At 41.0% G+C, this 19,904-nt stretch overlaps 1 protein-coding gene across 5 annotated transcripts in view; it reads right to left on the reverse strand.

Annotated features, from left to right (window-relative positions):
- Positions 1–19,904, reverse strand: part of akap9 (A kinase (PRKA) anchor protein 9) — a 206,815-nt gene that overhangs the window by 54,529 nt on the left and 132,382 nt on the right. For all 5 annotated transcript variants that reach the window (XM_072253717.1, XM_072253716.1, XM_072253715.1 and 2 more), the window contains 4 exons: positions 11,310–11,429; positions 8,295–8,471; positions 6,881–6,985; positions 588–740 (listed from right to left, as the gene is read on the reverse strand). In XM_072253717.1, the coding sequence (XP_072109818.1) occupies positions 588–740; positions 6,881–6,985; positions 8,295–8,471; positions 11,310–11,429 (555 nt within the window). The remainder of the gene's footprint in view (positions 1–587; positions 741–6,880; positions 6,986–8,294; positions 8,472–11,309; positions 11,430–19,904) is intronic.

Raw genomic sequence — 19,904 nt, forward strand, 5'->3', positions numbered from 1 at the left:
AATTTATCAATGAATTTCTCTGCTGCTTCATGATCAGCAGTTGCTTTATCACCATAAATCTTTAAAAATTTAATGTTGTGTCTCTTCTTAAATCTTTGTAATCAACCTGTTGAATATTCACAATTACCCTAAATTTTCAGGTCGTTGTGATAGATCTTTGCTTGTGTCACGATCAGCATACTGTTAAGTGGCATTCACTCTGACACTGATGAATCCACTCTTTCAATACACATTCAAGTTCTTCATATTTCACTTTATGCAGTGTTTATCTATTTTTCTTTACATATGTGAGGCCACTTCTCAGGAACAGTCTGTGGTGCGCAGAGACCTGTTCATTGCCTGGGAACCTTTCCTTGTTCATAGTCCCAGCGTCTTGTGGAATTTTCCATTTAAGACGTCATGACAACGCTCCAAAAATGTCAGATTTTGAAGGTTTTTGGATTTTGCAATTTTGAATAAGGGGTGCTCAACCTGTATTTAGTTGAAATTTGCAATCTAATCTTAAAACTATTGTTGCTCAACTAATTAAGTTAAGCTAATCAAAGTGCAGTGAACAGCCTTGTGTTGCTGAATGCGGAAGCACTTGCCTTAAGTTGTTTGTTTTCTTGTTGGATCTCCTGTAGTTGAGTGGTAGACTCCTTCCTCTGAATTTCTAACTGCATATGCAATTGCTGAACTTCTTCATTCTTATTTAATAGCTCTTCTCTGAACTGTTCTAATTGTTCTTCCAAGTTTCCAATCTGTAATCCAGCACAATCCAAGTGATTAACCATCAATCATCAGCAGTGTGATTTTCCTTTGTATAAAATGTAGTGCACAAAGTATAGTCATATGTATCCAGTGATGAAACTTCTCTAACTAAATTTCTTTCATTGTACAAAAACAACATCCTTATGCAAAGTATAAATGGCAGTTCATGTTATAGAATAGACAAGGAAAACAAGACAGTAGGAAAGACAATCATAGAGAGCATGGAGGCATTAATAAGACAGGCCATTAAGAAATCTTGGACCAGGGCAAAGATTTAAAAAGTTATGAAACTTTTTTAGTGTACGCTCTGAAAAATTAAAGTCCAGGTAAAAGATCATAAGAGGGTACTCCCGGAACTAGGGAATGGTGAATAATGGCAAAGTAAAATCATGTACATAATAATGAAGAGGTCAATGGAAAACAATTGATTAATGTGAGAAAAAATGCAGCAAAGAAAGGTGTGTCAAGTCCAAGCATTTGAAGCAATTCAGAACTGATTTTCATGATCATAAATTATGTTATTAAAGTGCAATTCCAACACACTTCTTAAGTTTCAGGGATGTTTAGAAATAATATTTTTATGCATTAATCTGATTTACTAAACTGTAATACATTCCTGATTCATATAATCCATATCACATCAATAATGTCTCTGCCTAAACCTGTTCATGTAACTTTCTCACATTCTAATGACCTCTTCTAATTAATCTCTCTACGTCCTTGCCCTTCAGGTCAGCATTAACCTATACCTTGAATGCTAAAAAGCACAACAGCCTCCAAGGTCAGTACAGTCAACAGAGATGTCTTAATGCATTTAAATGAACTATCGCTGCTTAAAACCGATGGAAACAACACGATCTGTGGTCAGAAGAGCTCACAGAGGACATCTCGGAGGAAGTGCGGGCGTAGATCAGGATTACAAGTGCGTTTAAGGAAATGGGGTTTTAAACTCCCTATACCGACTATCTTGTTGGCGAACATTAGGTCCCTGGTGAATAAAATCGATGATCTCAGAGCCAGGGTGCTGAATCAGAGGAACATTAGGACTGTGTGTGTCCTTTGTTTCACAGAATCCTGGTTAACCCCTTCTGTACCGGATGCAGTGATTCATATCAACAGGTTTACTGCACACTGTCAGGATAGGTCTATAGAGTCTCTCAAAAGCAGAGGCAGATGAGTATCCTCATGATCAACTCCTCTTGGTACACAAATAGATCAGTGCTGTCCCAATGCTGCTCAACCAGACCTGGAATATCTAGCAGTAAATGCCGCCCTTTTCACCTACCACGGGAGTTTTCTGGGGTCATTTTGGTAGCAGTTTACATTCCACCTCAGGCCAACGTCAAGCAGACTTTAGATGATCTGAGCAACGGGATCAACATGCACAAAAGAGTGCACCCTAACACCTTCACCATCGTTTTGGTATATTTTAAATAAGCCAGTCTGAAGAAAATCACCAAGCAACTATCATCAATAGATCAAGTCAAGGCGCTTTTTATTGTCATTTCGACCATTAACTGCTGGTACAATCACAGTAAAAATGAAACAACGTTTCTCCAGGACCATGGTGCTACATGGAACAACACAAAACTACACTAGACTATGTGAAACAACACAAGGCTACACTAGACTATGTAAAACAACAGAAAAGCTAGACTACAAACCTACACAGGACTACACAAGGTGCACAAAACAGTGCAGGCATTACAATAAATAATAAACAAGACAATAGGCACAGTAGAGGGCAGTAGGTTGGTGTCAGTCCAGGCTCTGGGTATTGAGGAGTCTCATGGCTTGGGGGAAGAAACTGTTGCAGAGTCTGGTTGTGAGAGCCCAAATGCTTCGGTACCTTTTGCCAGATAGCAAGAGGGAGAGAGTTTGTATGAGGGGTGCGTGGGATCCTTCACAATGCTGTTGGCTTTATGGATGCAGTGTGTGGTGTAAATGTCTGTACTGGTGGGAAGAGAGATCCCAATGATCTTCTCAGCTGACCTCACTATCCGCTGCAGGGTCTTGTGATCAGAGATGGTGCAATTTCCGAACCAGGCAGTGATGCAGCTGCTCAGGATGCTCTCAGTACAACCTCTGTAGAATGTGGTGAGGATGCAGGTGGGAGATGGACTTTTCTCAGCCTTCGCAGAAAGTAGAGACACAGCTGGGCTTTCTTTGCTATGGAGCTGGTGTTGAGGGACCAGGTGAGATTCTCCACCAGGTGAACACCTGGTGCTCTTTGGTGTTCTAATCGATTTCTACAGAGGAGTTGTCGATGTTCAGCGGAGAGTGGTCGTTCCGTGTCCTCCTGAAGTCATCAACCACCTATTTTGTTTTGTTCACATTCAGAGACAGGTTGTTGGCTCTGCACCAGTCCATTAGCCACTGCACCTCCTCTCTGTATGTTGACTCATCGTTCTTGCTGATGAGACCCACCACGGTCGTGTCATCGGCAAACTTGATGGTGTGGTTCGAGCTGTGTGTTGCAGCACAGTTGTGGGTCAGCAGAGTGAACAGCAGTGGACTGAGCACACAACCCTGGGGGACCCCACGCTCAGTGTGATGGTGTTGGAGATGCTGCTTCCAATCTGGACTGACTGAGGTCTCCCAGTCAGGAAGTCTAGAATCCAGTTGCAGAGGGAGGTGTTCAGGCCCAGTAGGCTCAGCTTTCCAATCAGTTTCTGAGGAATGATTGTGTTAAATGCTGAACTGAAGTCTATGAATAGCATTCGAATGTACATGTCTTTTTTGTCCAGGTGGGTTAGGGCCAGGTGGAGGGTGATGGCAATGGCGTTGTCTGTTGAACGGTTGGGACGGTACACGAACTGCAGGGTTTCCAGTGAGGGGGGCAGCAGGGTCTTGATGTGCCTCATGACGAGCTTCTTGAAACACTTCATGATGATGGATGGGAGTGCAACGGGACGGTAATCATTGAGGCAGGACACTGAAGACTTCTTCGGCACGGGGACAATGGTGGCGGCCTTGAAGCACGTAGGAACAACGGCGCTTCTCAGGGAGATGTTGAAGATGTCAGTGAGAACATCTGCCAGCTGGTCTGCACATCCTCTGAGCACTCTGCCAGGAATATTGTCTGGTCCAGCAGCCTTCCGTGGGTTGACCCTGCACAGTTTTCCTCACATCGGCCACGGTAAGACACAGCACCTGGTCGTTTGGAGGAGGGGTGGTCTTCCTTGCAGCCACGTCATTTTCTGCCTCAAAACGTGCGCAGAAGTTGTTCAACACATCCGGGAGGGAGGCATCACCAGCACAGGCAGGTGGTGTTGTCTTGTAATTGGAGATGCCCTGAATTCCCTTCCACATGTGCTGCGTGTCGCTGCTGTCCTGGAAGTGGCTGTGGATTCACTGGGCGTGTGCACGTTTTACCTCTCTGATGGCCTGGGACAGTTTGGCCCTCGCTGTTGTTAGGGCTGCCTTGTTGCCTGCTCTGAAGGCAGAGTCACGGGTCCTCAGCAGCACATGCACCTCTGCAGTCATCCATGGTTTCTGGTTAGCACGTGTAGTGATGGCCTTGGCCACAGTGACGTCATCGATGCACTTGCTGATGTAGCTAGTCACCGATGCCGTGTACTCCTCTAAGTTGGTAGAGTCGCCAGCGGTTGCAGCCTCTCTGAATGTGTGCCAGTCAGTGTGCTCAAAGCAGTCATGAGGAGCAGAGATGGCTCCTGCTGGCCAGGTTTTCACCTGCTTCTGAACTGGTCTGGAGCAACTGACCAGCGGTCAGTATACTGGGATTAGCATAACAGAGATGTGGTCTGAGTAACCGAGGTGGGGGCGGGGCTCAGCTGGTACACATTGGGGATGTTTGTGTAAACAAGGTCCAACGTGTTTGCACCTCTCGTTGCAAAGTCCACATGCTGATGAATTGCACTTGCAATACCAGAGGAAACAACACACTGGACCACTGCTACACCACTATCAAGAATGCCTACCGTACTATTCCACACCCTCACTTCAGGAAGTCTGATCAGCTGGCTGTACTTCTACTCCCTGAGTGTCAGCAGAGACTGAAGACTGCAGCACCAACAGTGAGGACCCAAAAAGTTTGGACAAGGGAAGCACAGGAGCGCCTACAGGACTGCTTTGAATTGGTGGACTGGACTGCGTTCAGGGATTCATCTTCGAACCTGGATGAGTACGCTGCTGTTGTTATTGACTTCATTAAAACCTGTGTGGATGAGTGTGTGCCCACCAAAAGCTGTGGATGAACCAGGAGATTCATCGTTTGCTGAAGGCTAGATCTGTGGCATTCAGGTCTGACAACTCAGGCCAGTACCAGAAAACCAGGTATGATTTGCGGAGGGCTATTTCAAGGGCAAAGAGTCAATTTCCAATGAGGTTGGAGGCGACATCAGATGCAGGGCAACTCTGGCAGGGTCTGCAAGACATTACTTCCTACAAAGTGAAACCCAATAGCATGAATGCTTCACTACCAGATGAATTCAACACCTTCTATGCACACTTTTAAAGGGAGAACACAACTACAGCTGTGAAGATCCCTGCTGCATCTGATGACCCTGTGATTTCTGTCTCAGAGGCCGATGTTAGACTGTCTTTAAAGAGAGTGAATCCTCGCAAGGCAGAAGGTCCCGATGGAATACCTTGTAAGCTCTGAAAACCTGTGCCAACTAATTAGCAGGAGTACTCAAGGATATTTTCAACCTCTGACTGCTATGAGTGTTAGTTCCCACTTGCTTCGAAAAGGCAACAATTATACTAGTGCCTAAGAAGAATAATGTGGGCTGCCTTAATGACTATCACCCGATAGCACTCACATTGACAGTGATGAAATACTTTGAGGTTGGTCATGACTAGACTGAACTCCTGCCTCAGCAAGGACCTGGACTCATTGCAATTTGCCTATTGCCACAATAGGTTAATGGCAGACACAATCTCGATGGCTGTCCACACGGCTTTAGGCCACATGGACAACACAAACACCTATGTCAGGATGCTGTTCATTGACTATAGCTCAGCATTTAACACCATCATTCCCACAATTCTGATTGAGATGTAGCAGAAACTGATTCTCTGTACCTCCTTCTGCAATTGGATCCTCGACTTCCTAAATGGAAGACCACAATCTATGCGGATTGGAGATAACATATCCTCCTCAAGGGGTGTGTGCTTAGCCTACTGCTCTACTCTTTATATATCCATGACTGTGTGGCTAGGCATAGCTTAAATACTTAAGTTCCTGGGTGTCAAGATCTCTGAGGATCTAACCTGGTCCCAACATATTGATGTAGTTGTAAAGAAGGCAAGACAGCGGCTGTACTTTATTAGGAGTTTGGAGAGATTTGGCATGTCAACAAATACACTCAAAAACTGCTATAGATGTACCCTGGAGAACTTTCTGACAGGTGCATTATTGTCTGGTACGGGTGGCGGGGTGGGGGGGGGGTGGTGGCTACTGCACAGGATTGAAAGAAGCTGCAGAAGGTTGTAAATCTAGTCAGCTGCATCTTGGGTACTAGCCTACAAAGTACCCAGGACATCTTTAGGGAGCGGCGTCTCAGAAAGGAAGCCTCCATTATTAAGGCACTCAGGACATGCCTTTTTCTCACTGTTACCATCAGGTAGGAGATACAGAAGCCTGAAGGCACACACTCAGTGGTTCAGGAACAGCTTCTTCCCCTCTGCCATCCGATTCCTGAATGGACATTGAATCTTTGGACACTACCTCACTTTTTTAAAAAATATACAGTATTTCTGTTTTTGCACTTTTTAAAATCTATTCAATACACGTAATTGATTTACTTGTTTATTTATTATTATTATAAATTTTATTTATTTATTTTTTTTCTCTCTGTTAGATTATGTATTGCATTGAACTGCTGCTGCTAAATTAACGAATTTCACGTCACATGCCGGTGATAATAAACTTGATTCTGATGTCAGAGTCTCACAAAATGAGCGACTCGGTCATGTTTTAAGTTACTTTTTTGGGATGTGGACATTGCTCAGTATTATTGTCACTTCCTAATTGCCCATGACCAGAATGCCGTGTTAAATCATTCCACATTGCTGCAACCTGGGCAGCAGATTGCGACCTTGAGCGAAACTAGTAAATCAGAGGGTTTTTTCTAATGACTATCATTATTACAAAGACCAGCCTTACCTCTTTCTCCTTTCTTTCTAGAGCATCACGTTCTGCTTGCAGCTGTGTTTGAAGTGTACTATCCCCTTTGACTTCTAAGGTAACCAGTGGTTTTCTTTCTTCAACCTTTTTAATGGCAATAATAAATTAGAATATATTTGCTTACAATAACACATTACAGTCATATCTGCATGGAGCAATATAGATACCATAACATTTTCCTGCAAGAAAAGATTTTGTCACCTAAGTCGCCCATTCAAAATAACTCACTTGTACAGCCTACTTTCTTGAATCTCAGAACTTAGTCATAAACATACCACGTTGTTGTTGCATAGCTAGAAAATTATGAACATAATTTGTTGGTAAATATGATATGCAAATACATTCTGTACAGGGCATTAAATTTTTTCTTTGTTCTAGTTTGTTCATATCTTCTAATGTAGCAAACAATTGATTACATCTCTTCTCAATCTTGCCTTGCAAACCTCTCCATGCAAGTTACTCCTTAAGCACCAGCCAACTGTACGGGCTTTTTCTGTACTGCCTCCAATAGACCAATAAGTGCTTTGAAATCATTAGACCAGTGGATATTGTACTTCAGATTTGATCACAATGGTATCTATTTCTAAAATAGTCACTTTGGATTTATACCCTTTCTGATGGGCTCTAAAACGATTACTTATGTTGCAACAATCAAAACTATTAAAAAGTTAATAAGAATTTGTCACACCTAATAAGTCCATCTGTAATCAACTCATGACCTGATTATCTATGACATTGGTGCAGAGCAATTCATATTTCAGCATTTTGATTTTTCTGTTCTATTCTTCTTTGGTCAATATAGTTCTTCATAATAATAACAACAGGTGTTGGCGCATGACCAAGTGGCTAAGGCATTGGTCTCGTGATCTGAAGGTCGCTAGTTTGAGCCTCAGCTGAGGCAGCATGTTGTGTCCTTGAGCAAGGCACTTAACCACTCATTGCTCTGCGACGACACCGGTGCCAAGCTGTATTGGCCCTAGTGCCCTTCCCTTGGACAACATTGGTGGCGTGGAGAGGGGAGACTTGCAGCATGGGCAACTGCCGGTCTTCCATACAACCTTGCCCAGGCCTGCCCCCTGGAAACCTTCTAAGGCGCAAATCCATGGTCTCATGAGACTAATGGATGCCTATTATAATAATAATAATAATAATAACTGGTGGCAAACATCATCAGAAGTTGTACTATGGGTAGCATATCTTCAAGAGTTTGAAATGTGACAATGTATAATATTGAAGCCTCTCTCAGCATGAGTCAGGTATACAGTAAACTGACCCCCAAAGAAAGATGAAATTAGAGCACATAAAACCTGCAAGTTTAGACTCGCAAGGATACTACCTGAGCGATGTTCACACATTCCTTTGAACTTAGCTTAAAAATCAAAAATAGTAGTACCTTTTGTAAGGGGTAAGTGGTACTGATCAATGCTTGCTCCAGTTCCCTGACTCTGTTTTCCAATTTATCGATTTCTTCATTCCGTTCTTGCACATCTCTCTGAAGCTGCTCTTTGGCAAGCAGAAGTTCACTACATCGGTCAGTCTTGTCTTTTAACTGATCAGTCAAATGGTCCATCTACCAAGAGCATAATACTTGTTAGCTTTTCTTATTTTATAAGTTTGAATTAATTAAAATTTAAAAAAACACCAAGTTCAGAATAATTATTATTAAAATATGGATGCTGAAGAACACACAAATAAATCACTTTAAATAGTACTCCAGTAATCTGATATTTGGGCCAGAATTCCGTGAAAAATATGATTTCTGACTTATAATCATAAATTACATTATCTCATGCCCCTAGCTACCTATTGTGCATATACTCCAAAATTGCCTCAAAAATTGTGCAAATCTCTGAATAAGCATGTAGGCAGCACAGTAGTTTAGTGGTTAGCACAATGCTTTACAGACCTAGTAAACCAGGTTCAATTCCCAACACTGCCCAGTAAGAAGCTCGTACATTCTCCCCGTGACCACTTGGGTTTCCTCCAGGTGTGCCAGTCTTTGTTCCCAATGTACCGGTTGGTAGGTTAATGGGTCATGGTAAATTGTCCCGTGATTAAGCTCGGATTAAATCATGGGTTTCTGGCTGGTGCCGCTCAACGGGCCGGAAGGGACTGTGCTGTGTTGTATCTCAATAACAATTTTTTAAAATGGTGGTGCCAAACACTTATAACATCTGCATTATTAGGCAGTTGAATCATCTTAAACTGCAGAATTTCAAAATTCTAAAAGCTTCACTGCATTGAATTTCACCACTGGCACACAGTTCAGTTATGGTCACTATTTATTCTTGCATTTACAACACAACATCATGACTTCAGCAGTATGAGGAGACAGAAGTACATGGCTGGAAATGGACTGTTAGCTAAGAAATAAGTTACAAGTTAAAACGTGGGAACTGGGTAGAAATATTCATCTATTTGCATGACTTTTTAAAAACATGTTATTGAACTAAAGTAACTAAAATGATTTAGAAGCTATACATTTTTAACTTTAAGGCACATGGAAAACAGGTTGAACTGGCTAACTGGATCCCAAAACTGGCTTGGTGATATGAAGCAGAAGGTTCCTGGAAGGATGTTTCATTGATTTCAGGAATTGGGGCTGAAACTCTTGCTGTTTGTGATATATATTAACAACTTGGATGTGAACATTGGACGAATGATTACTAAGTTTGCAGGTGAATAATAATTGGTGGAGTTCTAGATAGTGAAGAAACTTGTCTCGGGCCACAACAGGATATTAGATCAGATGGAAAACTGGGTGGAGCCTTGGCCGGTGAACTTCATCCAGGTAAGTGTGAAATGATGCATTTTAGAAAATCAAGCAGGGGAAGTAATAGGAAATGTTGATGAACAAAGGGATGTGGGCCTAACAGACTTGCTTTCGTAGATTAAGGCACAGAATATGAAAGTTGGGAGTTATGTTACAAATTTACAAAACATTGCCTACACTGCACGTGAAGAATTACATGCACTCTGATCTCCATAATAGAGGAAGGATGCGGCTGCGCTGGAGAAAATGGCAGAGGAGATTTCTCAGGATGGGAGGGCTTGATTTATGAGGAGAGGTTGAATGGGATGCACCTATTTTCCCTGGAGCAAAGGGCATTGGTTTAAAGTGAGAAGGAGTTTTAAAAGGTATTTGAGAGGAATTTATTTTGATAACTGGAATTCTAAGGAGGTAGTAGAATCTGATATAATCACTACATCTGAGAAATATTTTGATACGTACTTGAATAAGAAAGACATAGATGAATATGGGCCTAATCAATGTTCCCTCTAAGGTGTACACGCATCAACGTTCCCTCTAAGGTGTACACGCACATCTTGTACTACTAGCGCACAGAAGAATTTAAACTGCGTTTAAAATATTGTCACTCTCTATGTCATTGGCATGTTTTGTGTATTTCATGATCACATTTCCTTTTCCAGTTTCTGATGCAGACCGTGTTGACAACGCGGTGTTTTTGATGATCTGTCTGCAGATTTTAGAACTGGCTGATTTATAATGTTTTTATTGAAGACATTATGTTGAGTTCCAAAGAAGCAAAGGGCGTGAACCGCAAAAGAACTGCTAATTCCTTGAAAGTAGAATGGCTCAATGAAACAGTTGAAACTACACTGCACCGGAAGCTCATGAGGTCAGGAATGTGCAGCTATGAGAAATATTTATATACAATATAGAAACTGGTGTTACCTGTGTGTATTGCCATGATGCAAAAGTTGCTGGAGAATTTGCAAGTGGGAAGAAGTGGAGTGATATTTGGAAACTTGACTTTTTAAAAGTGTAATTTTAGCAAGCAAATCACAGATGGATGGTGTGCAAAAGCTCTGGCGAGAAAATCCTTTATTACCCGCTATAGGCCTACTACACATGTTGTGAGAGTGCAGATGAATGACAGTAAAAACAATCAGACCCAGAGGAGATCAGAGTTCTTATTGACAGTTATTTTAATTCTTTTAAACAACGAACAATAAACCGGACTTGGTAGTTTATTATCCTTAGAATAGCTTCAGGTTTACTTCCACTTAAAAATTCAGTGTGCGCATGTTGTTGTCACTGAGCAAAAAAATTGCACAGCACAAGATACTTGTGCTCACTGGTCATTACAAGTTAGAGGGAACATTGGGCCTAATGTAGGCAAATGGGATTAATGCAGATGGACAAAAATGTCATCAAGAATACGAGAGGCCCATTATTCCATTTAGAGTAATACAAATGTAATAATCTAAACAAAAACCAAGCATTGGTTAGAAGCTCAGTATCTAAATTTCTTATCTTTAACTGAAGGTAGATAGATGGTTTTTTGTAGCAGTGGAGAAAAGAGGATAAGATGTTGATAAATGCAGCTGCAACACAAAAGATTCCTACTGATCTCTAGGAAAACATATTAACTATTTAAGTTACCTCTCTACTTCTTTGGTCATTGTTGGATTGGAGCCTTTGGGGAGTTTTCAGTTGCTGCTCCAATTTCACTATCTCTTGCTGAAACACATCTCGCTCCTGTTCACGGTCTATCGCTTGTTCCTATATCAAAACACAGGAATGAAACTTTTGACATTTAACAATGTAGAACTATGCATGTATAAAAGCAGGTGTTCATTTCATGGGAATATAACTACTAATTTGACTAAAATTTAATTGAATTTCCAATTTCTTTCAATAAAACACAAGATTCTGTAGAATGCACATAAAATAATACCTATTTGCTGTGAGTTTATTAGTAAAAGTGGGCATCATTAATGTGCATTGTATAATGGCTGATATAAAATGGTATTTACAACTTTGTAGTACAAATCAAAATTATTTAAAGAAAGTAACATGCAGTGTGGATTTAGCTTTTAGCTACTGCATTATAAATTACAAAAAAAATCAGACTTGAGACAGAAGTGTATAGACTTTTAAAGAAAACAGCCAACAGTGATCCCTTAAGTCACATCATTAAATTCTAAATATAAAAGCATTTGTTGCTATATATTTCAAATTTGCTCACATTGAATAGGTGGCAAACACTTTCCCTTGATGTGAAATGAGGCTAAGAAATCATTATTCCTTATAGGAAACACTAAACTAATTGTGGTAAATTACAGTGGTGCTATATCTCTAAATAGGCGGGTTGAAAGTTACTAAACTTGCTTGCAGTTTTAAGCAGGTAACTAGAACAAGTAATAAACTGAAAGTACAATTAATCATAATAATTGCAGAGGAAATAACTCAGTAAATAAACTAAATAGAAATTACAAGCATTGGGACTAATCTTACGCAAATAAGATCCAGAGAATTCTTGTTTACAATTAAATGTGAATACATTTGCTCAGTATTTGCTTCCTAGTTGGAAGAACTGTGGCTGTGATGCACTGCTAGAAACTTAAATCGTGAGTACCAAGAAACTGGCAGCTAAATGCAAAATAGCCTGCCTGAGTTACTAGATCAGCTGGGGCAATGAAAAAAGTATGATTCCTTTTCATTCAGCAAGATGTCAGGCAAGTAAGAACGAGAAGACAATGCAATGTTAGTGCAGTCTGTGATTGACTCTGAAAAGCACTTGTAATATGGAAGAAGCTGGCGCACTGGAAGTGGCCCGCAATAACAAGGTCAAGATCTTGCAATGATAACAGAAAATGGAGAAAAATCCTGGATGGCAGAGATCAATGGGAAAAGCAGTCAAGTTAATATTTCATGTCACTGGCCTCTCATCAGAATGAGAAAAAATAGAGTAAAACAAGTTTTAGGATGCAAAGAAATGGGGGTGGGGGGGGAAAGAAAGCATGAATGAAAGAAAATATCTACGGTCGGTTTAAATGTAGAAGAGATTCTGTGATAGGTTTAAATGTAGAAGAGATTAAATGGCACAGGTGAGAATGCTGGAAGGAACAAAAGGGGAAAACTAATTATCTGAAATAATTGGATTCAATGTTGTTACCACGCTGCTAATGATAAGGTGCTGCTTCAGATCTTCTGTATCAGAGCCAGTGTGTGTCATCCATCTGGATTTACTTAAAGAGTTTCAATAGCAACATTTTTTGTGTTATCAAAATATCAATATTTCCAAGATAGCAGAAGCAATGGTTTTACTTTTCCGAAACTTCCAAGATTTGCAAAATGGTTCAGTTACAGTTGAAAGAAAAAGTTTGTGAACCCTTTGCAATTACCTGTTTTTCTGCATAATCACTCATAAAAGGTGGCCTAATCTTCATCTAAGTCACAATAATAGATAAACACAATCTGCCTAAACTAATAGCACACAATTGTCATTATTGGACATAATGTTTAATCGTTCACAGTCCAGGCGGGAAAAGTATGTGAACCCTTGTATTTAATAACCGGTAGAACCTCCTTTAGCAGTAATAACTTCCACCAAACATTTTCTGTAGCCGCTGATCAGATTTGCACAATGGCAAGGAGGAACTTTAGACCATTACTCCATACAAAATTGTTTCAGTTCATCAATATTTCTGGAATACCTTGCATAAGCAGCTCTTTTCAGGTCATGCCACAGCATCTCAATTGGGTTATGCTCTGGACACTGACTTGGCCATTCCAAACCACAAATTTTCTTCTTTTTAAACCACTCTGTCGTTGATTTACTCATCTTTCAGATCATTCTCTTGTTGCATTATCCAACTTCTATTAAGCTTCATGAACTGCTACCCTGACATTCTCATGTAAAGTGTCTTGATACAATTTTTAATTCATTATTCCAATGATAGCAAGCTGTCCAAACCTTGAAGAAGCAAAGCAGCCCCAAATCCTGATCCTCCTTCCACCTTGCTTCACAGTTGGGATGAGCTTTTGGAGTTAGTGTGCAGTGCCCTTTTTCCTCCAAACATAGCACTGTACACTTCTGGCAAAAAGTTCAACTTTTGTCTCGTCTGTCCACAGAATATTGTCGCAGAAGTGTTGTAGAACATCCAGGTAGTCTTTTGCAAACTTGAGGTGTGCAGCAATGTTTTTTTTGGAGAGCAGTGGTTTCTTCCGTGGTGTCCTTCCATGAACACCATTCTTGTTCAGTGTTTTTCTTATAGTGGACACATGAACCGAGACTTTAGCAAGTTCTAGAGATTTCTGCAGGTCTTTTGCTGTTACCCTTGGGTTCTTTTTCACCTACCTCAGCATTGAACATTGTGCTCTTGGTGTGATCTTCGCAGGGCGCCTACTTCTAGGGAGAGCAGCAACGTACTGAGCTTCCTCCATTTGTAGACAACTTCTCTTACTGTGGACTGATGAACACTCAGGTCTTTAGAAAAGCTTTTGTAGCCTTTTCCAGCTTCATGCATCTCTACAATTCTTCTTCTAAGGTCCCCTGAAAGTTGTTTTGACCGAGGCATGACACACATAAACAGATCTTTCTTGAGAAGAGCAGGCTCTGTCAGTAACCTGACTCTGCGTATCTTTTTTATATGCCAGGGCACCTCTACAACCCACAGCACCAATCTCATCTTATTGACTGGAACACCTGACTCAAAGAACTTTTGTAGAAGGCATTACCCCAGAGGTTCACATACTTTTTTGAACTTAGACTGTAATTGTTTAAATGGTGTACTCAGCATTGACAAGAAGCACAATTGTTTGTGTGTTATTAGCTTAGGCAGATTGTGTTTGTCTATTATTGTGACTTAAATGAAGATCAGACCACATTGTATGAGTAATTAATGCAGAAAGCCATGTAATTGCAAAGGGTTCACAAACTTTTTCTTGCAACTGTATTTAGAATTAAATATATGTAACCATTTTATTATAAAAAGGAGGAATATATTAAGCAGAAAACTACAGGGCAGTTAGATTAACATTTCTCCAAAAAAATTATAAACCATCAATAAAGAAATTACAGCAAGGAAATTAGAAACATTCATAGTAATCAGGCAAAATCAATATCAATTTCTGAAAGGAACATTATGTTTAACAAATGTTAAGTCGTAATGAAGTAGTACTATGTACTGTGGGGTGAATGTACTAAACCTGGAGTTCCAGAAGTTATTTGATATGCAGCAGCAAAGGCCTTGCAGAATGTTGGAGGTAACTCATTAATGAAGGTGAAAAGCAGGAAACAATTGTTACAAATGCAGCAAAAACAAATTGCTGGAGGAGCTGTGATTCATGCAAATTCTGTGGGAGGAAAGACATTACTGATGTTCCAGGTCAAGTCTTCAATCTCTTCGTTATAAACGGGTCTTTGTCCGGTTGGATAGAGTGAAGATACGCAAAAGAGATCAACAGTAATTTTGTAATTTTATTTAAGTGGCCTGGATGAAGGCACAAAAGGCAAATTCTTGGATCATTGGGATCTATTTTGGGGGAGGTATGACTTATACAAAAAAGATGGGCTACACCTGAACTCAAAGGGTACTAATATCCTGGCGGAATTGTTTAATATAGCTGTTAGGGAGGGTTTGAACTAAGTTGGCGGGGGGAAGGAAACCAGGGTATTAGGGTCGAGGAAGAGGAAAATAGAAATAAGTCAAAGATACTGTGCAGCAAAGATAGCAAGAAGGACAGGCAGGTGAATAGACAGGATAATTTGCTGTGCAATAGAAATATAGCAAAATCGGCAACAGATACTGATCTAAATGTACTGTACTTAAATGCACGCAGCATTAGAAATAAAGTGGATGACCTTGTTGTACAGCTACAGGTTAAAAGATATGACATTGTGGCCATCACCGAGTCATGGCTAAATGATGGATGTGATTGGGAGCTGAATATCCAAGGATACACAGTGTATAGGAAAGATAGGAAGGTGGGTAAAGGGGGTGGCGTGGCCCTGATGGTAAGCAATGATATCAAATCACTAGAAAGAAGGGATATAGGATCAGAAGAGGTAGAATCCTTATGGGTCGAGTTAAGAAACGGCAAGGGTAAAACAACACTAATAGCAGATATATACAGGCCTCCAAACAGCAGCTAGGATGTGGACTACAAGTTACAGCTGGAAATAGAAAAAGCGTGTCAGAAGGAAAATGTCAAGATAAGTATGGGGGATTTTAATATGAAAGTGGATTGGGGAAGTCAGGAAGCTACTGGATCTCAGGAGAGGGAGTTTGTAGAATGCTTACGGGATGGCTTTTTGGAGCAGCTTGTCCATAAGCCCACCAGGGGATCGGCCGTTTTGGATTGGGTGCTGTGTAACGAACCTGAGGCAATTAGGGGGCTGGAGGTAATGGAACCCCTTGGAAGTAGTGATCATAATATGATTGAGTTCAGTTTCAAATTTAAAAAGGAGAAGCTGGTATCAGGTGTATCGATATTTCAGTGGAACAAAGGAAATTACAGTGGTACGAGAGAGGAACTGGCCCAAGTTGATTGGAAAAGTAAGCTAGATGGAAGGACGACAGAGCAGAATTGGATGAAATTCCTACAAGAAATAAGGAAAGTGCAGGAAAAATATTATTCTAAGAAAAAAGAAAATCACAAATGGAAAAACTGCACAAATGTGGCTAACGAGAGAGGTTAAGGCTAAAATAAAAGCAAAAGAGACGGCGTACAAGGAAGCAAAAATTAGTGGGAAAACTGAGGACTGGACAACTTTTAAAAACTTACAGAAGGAAACTAAGAAAGTAATTAGGAAAGAAAAGATGAATTATGAAAGGAAGTAGGACCGATTGAAAATGATGCTGGAGAAGTTATAATGGGTAACAAAGAGATGGCAGAGGAACTAAGTGAGTGTTTTGCATCAGTCTTCTCAGTGGAAGACATTAGCAACATACCTGATAGCCAGAGGTCTCAGGGAATAGAATTTGGTACAGTCAAGATTACTACAGAGAAAGTGCTTGGGAAGCTAAATGGACTAAGAATAGATAAGTCTCCCGGACCGGATGAGGTGCACCCATGGGTTCTGAAGGAGGTGGCTTTGGAGATTGTGGAGGCATTGGAAATGATCTTCCAGGAATCAATAGACTCTGGCATGGTTCCAGAGGACCAGAAGGTCGCAAACGTAGTTCTGCTGTTTAAGAAAGGAGGGAGGCAGCAAAAAGAAAATTACAGACCTATTAGTCTAACATCAGTAGTTGGAAAGTTCTTGGGAGTCGATCCTCAAGGACGAGGTTATGAAATACCTCGAGGTGCATGACAAGATAGGCCCAAGCCAGCGTGGTTTCATGAAGGGAAGATCCTGACTCACCAACCTATTGGAATTTTTTGAGGTAATCTCAAATAAGATTGACAAAGGAGAGGCTGTGGATGTTGTGTATTTGGATTTTCAAAAGGCCTTCGATAAGGTGCCGCATAAGAGGCTGCTTAATAAGATGAGAGCCCATGGAATTACAGGAAAGATATTGGAATGGGTGGAGCATTGGCTCATAGGCAGAAAGCAAAGGGCAGGAATAAAGGGATCCTATTCTGATTGGTTGCTGGTTACCAGTGGTGCTCCGCAGGAGTCAGTGTTGGGGCCGCTTCTTTTTACGATGTATATCGATGATTTAGATCATGGATTAAATGGTTTTGTGGCTAAGTTTGCGGATGACACCAAGATAGGTGGAAGAGCAGGAAGGGTTGAAGAAATGGAAAGGTTGCAGAGAGACTTGGTCAGTTTAGGAGAGTGGGCAAAGAAATGGCAGATGAGATACAATGTTGAGAAATGTATGGTTGAAATAATCCAGCAGATTATTATTTAGATGGGGAGAAAATTCAAAAATCGGAAGTGCAAAGGGACTTGGGGGTCCTCGTGCAGGATACCCTAAAGGTTAATCACCAGGTTGGACTGGCAGTAAGGAAAGCGAATGCTATGTTGGCATTCATTTCAAGAGGAATAGTGTATAAGAGTAAAGAGGTGTTGATGAGGCTCTGTGGGGCATTAGTGAGACCTCATTTGGAATACTATGTGCAGTTTTGGGTCCCCTATCTTACAAGGGATGTACTGATGTTGGAGAGAGTTCAGAAAAGATTTACAAGGATGATTCCTGGAATGCAGGGTCTAACATATGAGGAGCGTTTGTCGGCTCTTGGACTGTATTCATTAGAGTATAGAAGAATGAGAGGGGATCTCATAGAAACATTTCAAATGTTGAAAGGGTTGGACAGAGTAGATGTGGAAAGGCTGTTTCCCTTGGTGGGTGAGTCCAGGGCAAGAGGCCACAGTCTTAGAATTAGAGGGTAACCATTTGAAACAGAGATGAGGAGAAATTTTTTTAGCCAGAGGGTCGTGGATTTATAGAATTCGTTGCCACATACAGCTGAGGACGCCCGATCATTGAGGGTGTTTAAGGAGGAGATTGATAGGAATCTAATTAGTCAGGGTATCAAGGGATATGGGGAAAAAGCCAGAAATTGGAACTAGATGGGAGAATAGTATAGCTCATGGTGGAGTGGCGGAGCAGATTTGATGGGCCGAATGGCCTACTTAAGCTCCTTTGTCTTGTGATTTTGTGATAATTGATAAATTTGCCAGCTGCACCTCAATGGTAGAAAAGAGGACATAACATGGCAGAAGAGGGAAAATGTGGAACTGCCCCAAGCTTCTTGGAGATTGTTAAGGAGAGTACGATTTGGTTAGAGGAAAAAATACATCACATTATAAAAATAGTGAGATTTTCATGTCCTTGTGAATGATTTTGTAAGTAATCAGAAGGGGTAGAGAATCGGATCTTTGTCCTATGGTGGAAAAGTCTAAACTAAAGTCTAATGTGAGAGGGAAGAAAAAAAGGAGATCTGTAGTGCAAGTCCTTCCACACAGGGGTTGGTGGTTACATGGAATGAGCTGACAGAGAAAATGGTAGAGCCAGGTACAGATATAGCAATTAAAAGGCATTGGGATTGGTACTTGGATAGAAAAGACAGGGGGATATGTGTTAGAGCTATTTTTGGGTTTAGGTCATTTTCATTTAGCTTTGGCTACCAGTCTTCTGTTCCTTTGTAATGTATTGTGAATTCATTTTGGGACAATGCATTCCTAAAAGCTGTGGATCCCAGTCCAGACACTGCTGGCATCTGTGGGATGGATGCAAATCAGAACATGTGAAATTCGTATGTAGTTTCAAAAGAAAGCATTGTCTATACTTTGTAAATATGGAATTGTCCTTTGTGTTTAGCACATAAATATCAAGCCCCATGGTGGGCCTGCAGACCTTTCCACCGAAAGCGTCTCCATATGATGCCTGCTGTACCTTGTTTTGTCGAGTAGAAAAGCTGCTTTGTATCTACCAGTAATTCTTTCCGGTGATTTAATTCACACAACAACAATATGGACCTAATATGAACCAATAATATTAAGAAAAGTTTGGATAGACTGAGCATGTATCCACTGGGGTTCCAAGGAGTGAAGGAGGACTTGATGGACATTAAATATCCAATGGGTATTAAACGTCCCTCCAGAGAGATGTTTCTTCCTGTGGTTGAATCTAAAATTAGGCAGACACTGTTTAAAAATAAAAATTAAAATTAAGATATGGATTTTTCTTCTCTCATGGCAGTTGTGAATCTTTAGAATTCTCTTCATCAAACGGTGGTGAAAGTAGCATATCACAGTCATAGCCAGACAGCATGGAAACATGCTGTTCAGCCCACCATGTCCAGTCTAACCAATGGGCACCCATCCTATTAATCCCATCTAGACACATCTTGATTTCTGTTAGCAGCTGGCACAGGGTCTGGCCCTGTGGCTCAGAAGGGTAGGGAAAGGAAGAGGAAGGTAGTAGTAAGAGGGGACTCTATAGTTAGGGGGTCAGACAGGTGATTCTGTGGATGCAGGAAAGAAACGTGAATGGTAGTTTGCCTCCCAGGAGCCAGGGTCCGGGATGTTCCAGATTGCGTCCAAGATATCCTGTGGGGGAAGGGAGAACAGCCAGAGGTCGTGGTACATATTGGTATCAATGACATAGGTAGGAAAAGGGAAGAGGTCCTGAAAAAAAAAAAGAGTACAGGGAGTTAGGAAGTAAGTTGAGAAGCAGAACCACAAAGGTAGTAATCTTGGGATTACTGCCTGTGCCACATGACAGTGAGAATAGGAATAGAATGAGGTGGAGGATAAATGTGTAGCTGAGGGATTGGAGCAGGGGGCAGGGATTCAGA

This window comes from Mobula birostris, chromosome 3 (assembly GCF_030028105.1).
Source record: "Mobula birostris isolate sMobBir1 chromosome 3, sMobBir1.hap1, whole genome shotgun sequence".
In the NCBI taxonomy this organism is placed as follows: domain Eukaryota; kingdom Metazoa; phylum Chordata; class Chondrichthyes; order Myliobatiformes; family Myliobatidae; genus Mobula; species Mobula birostris.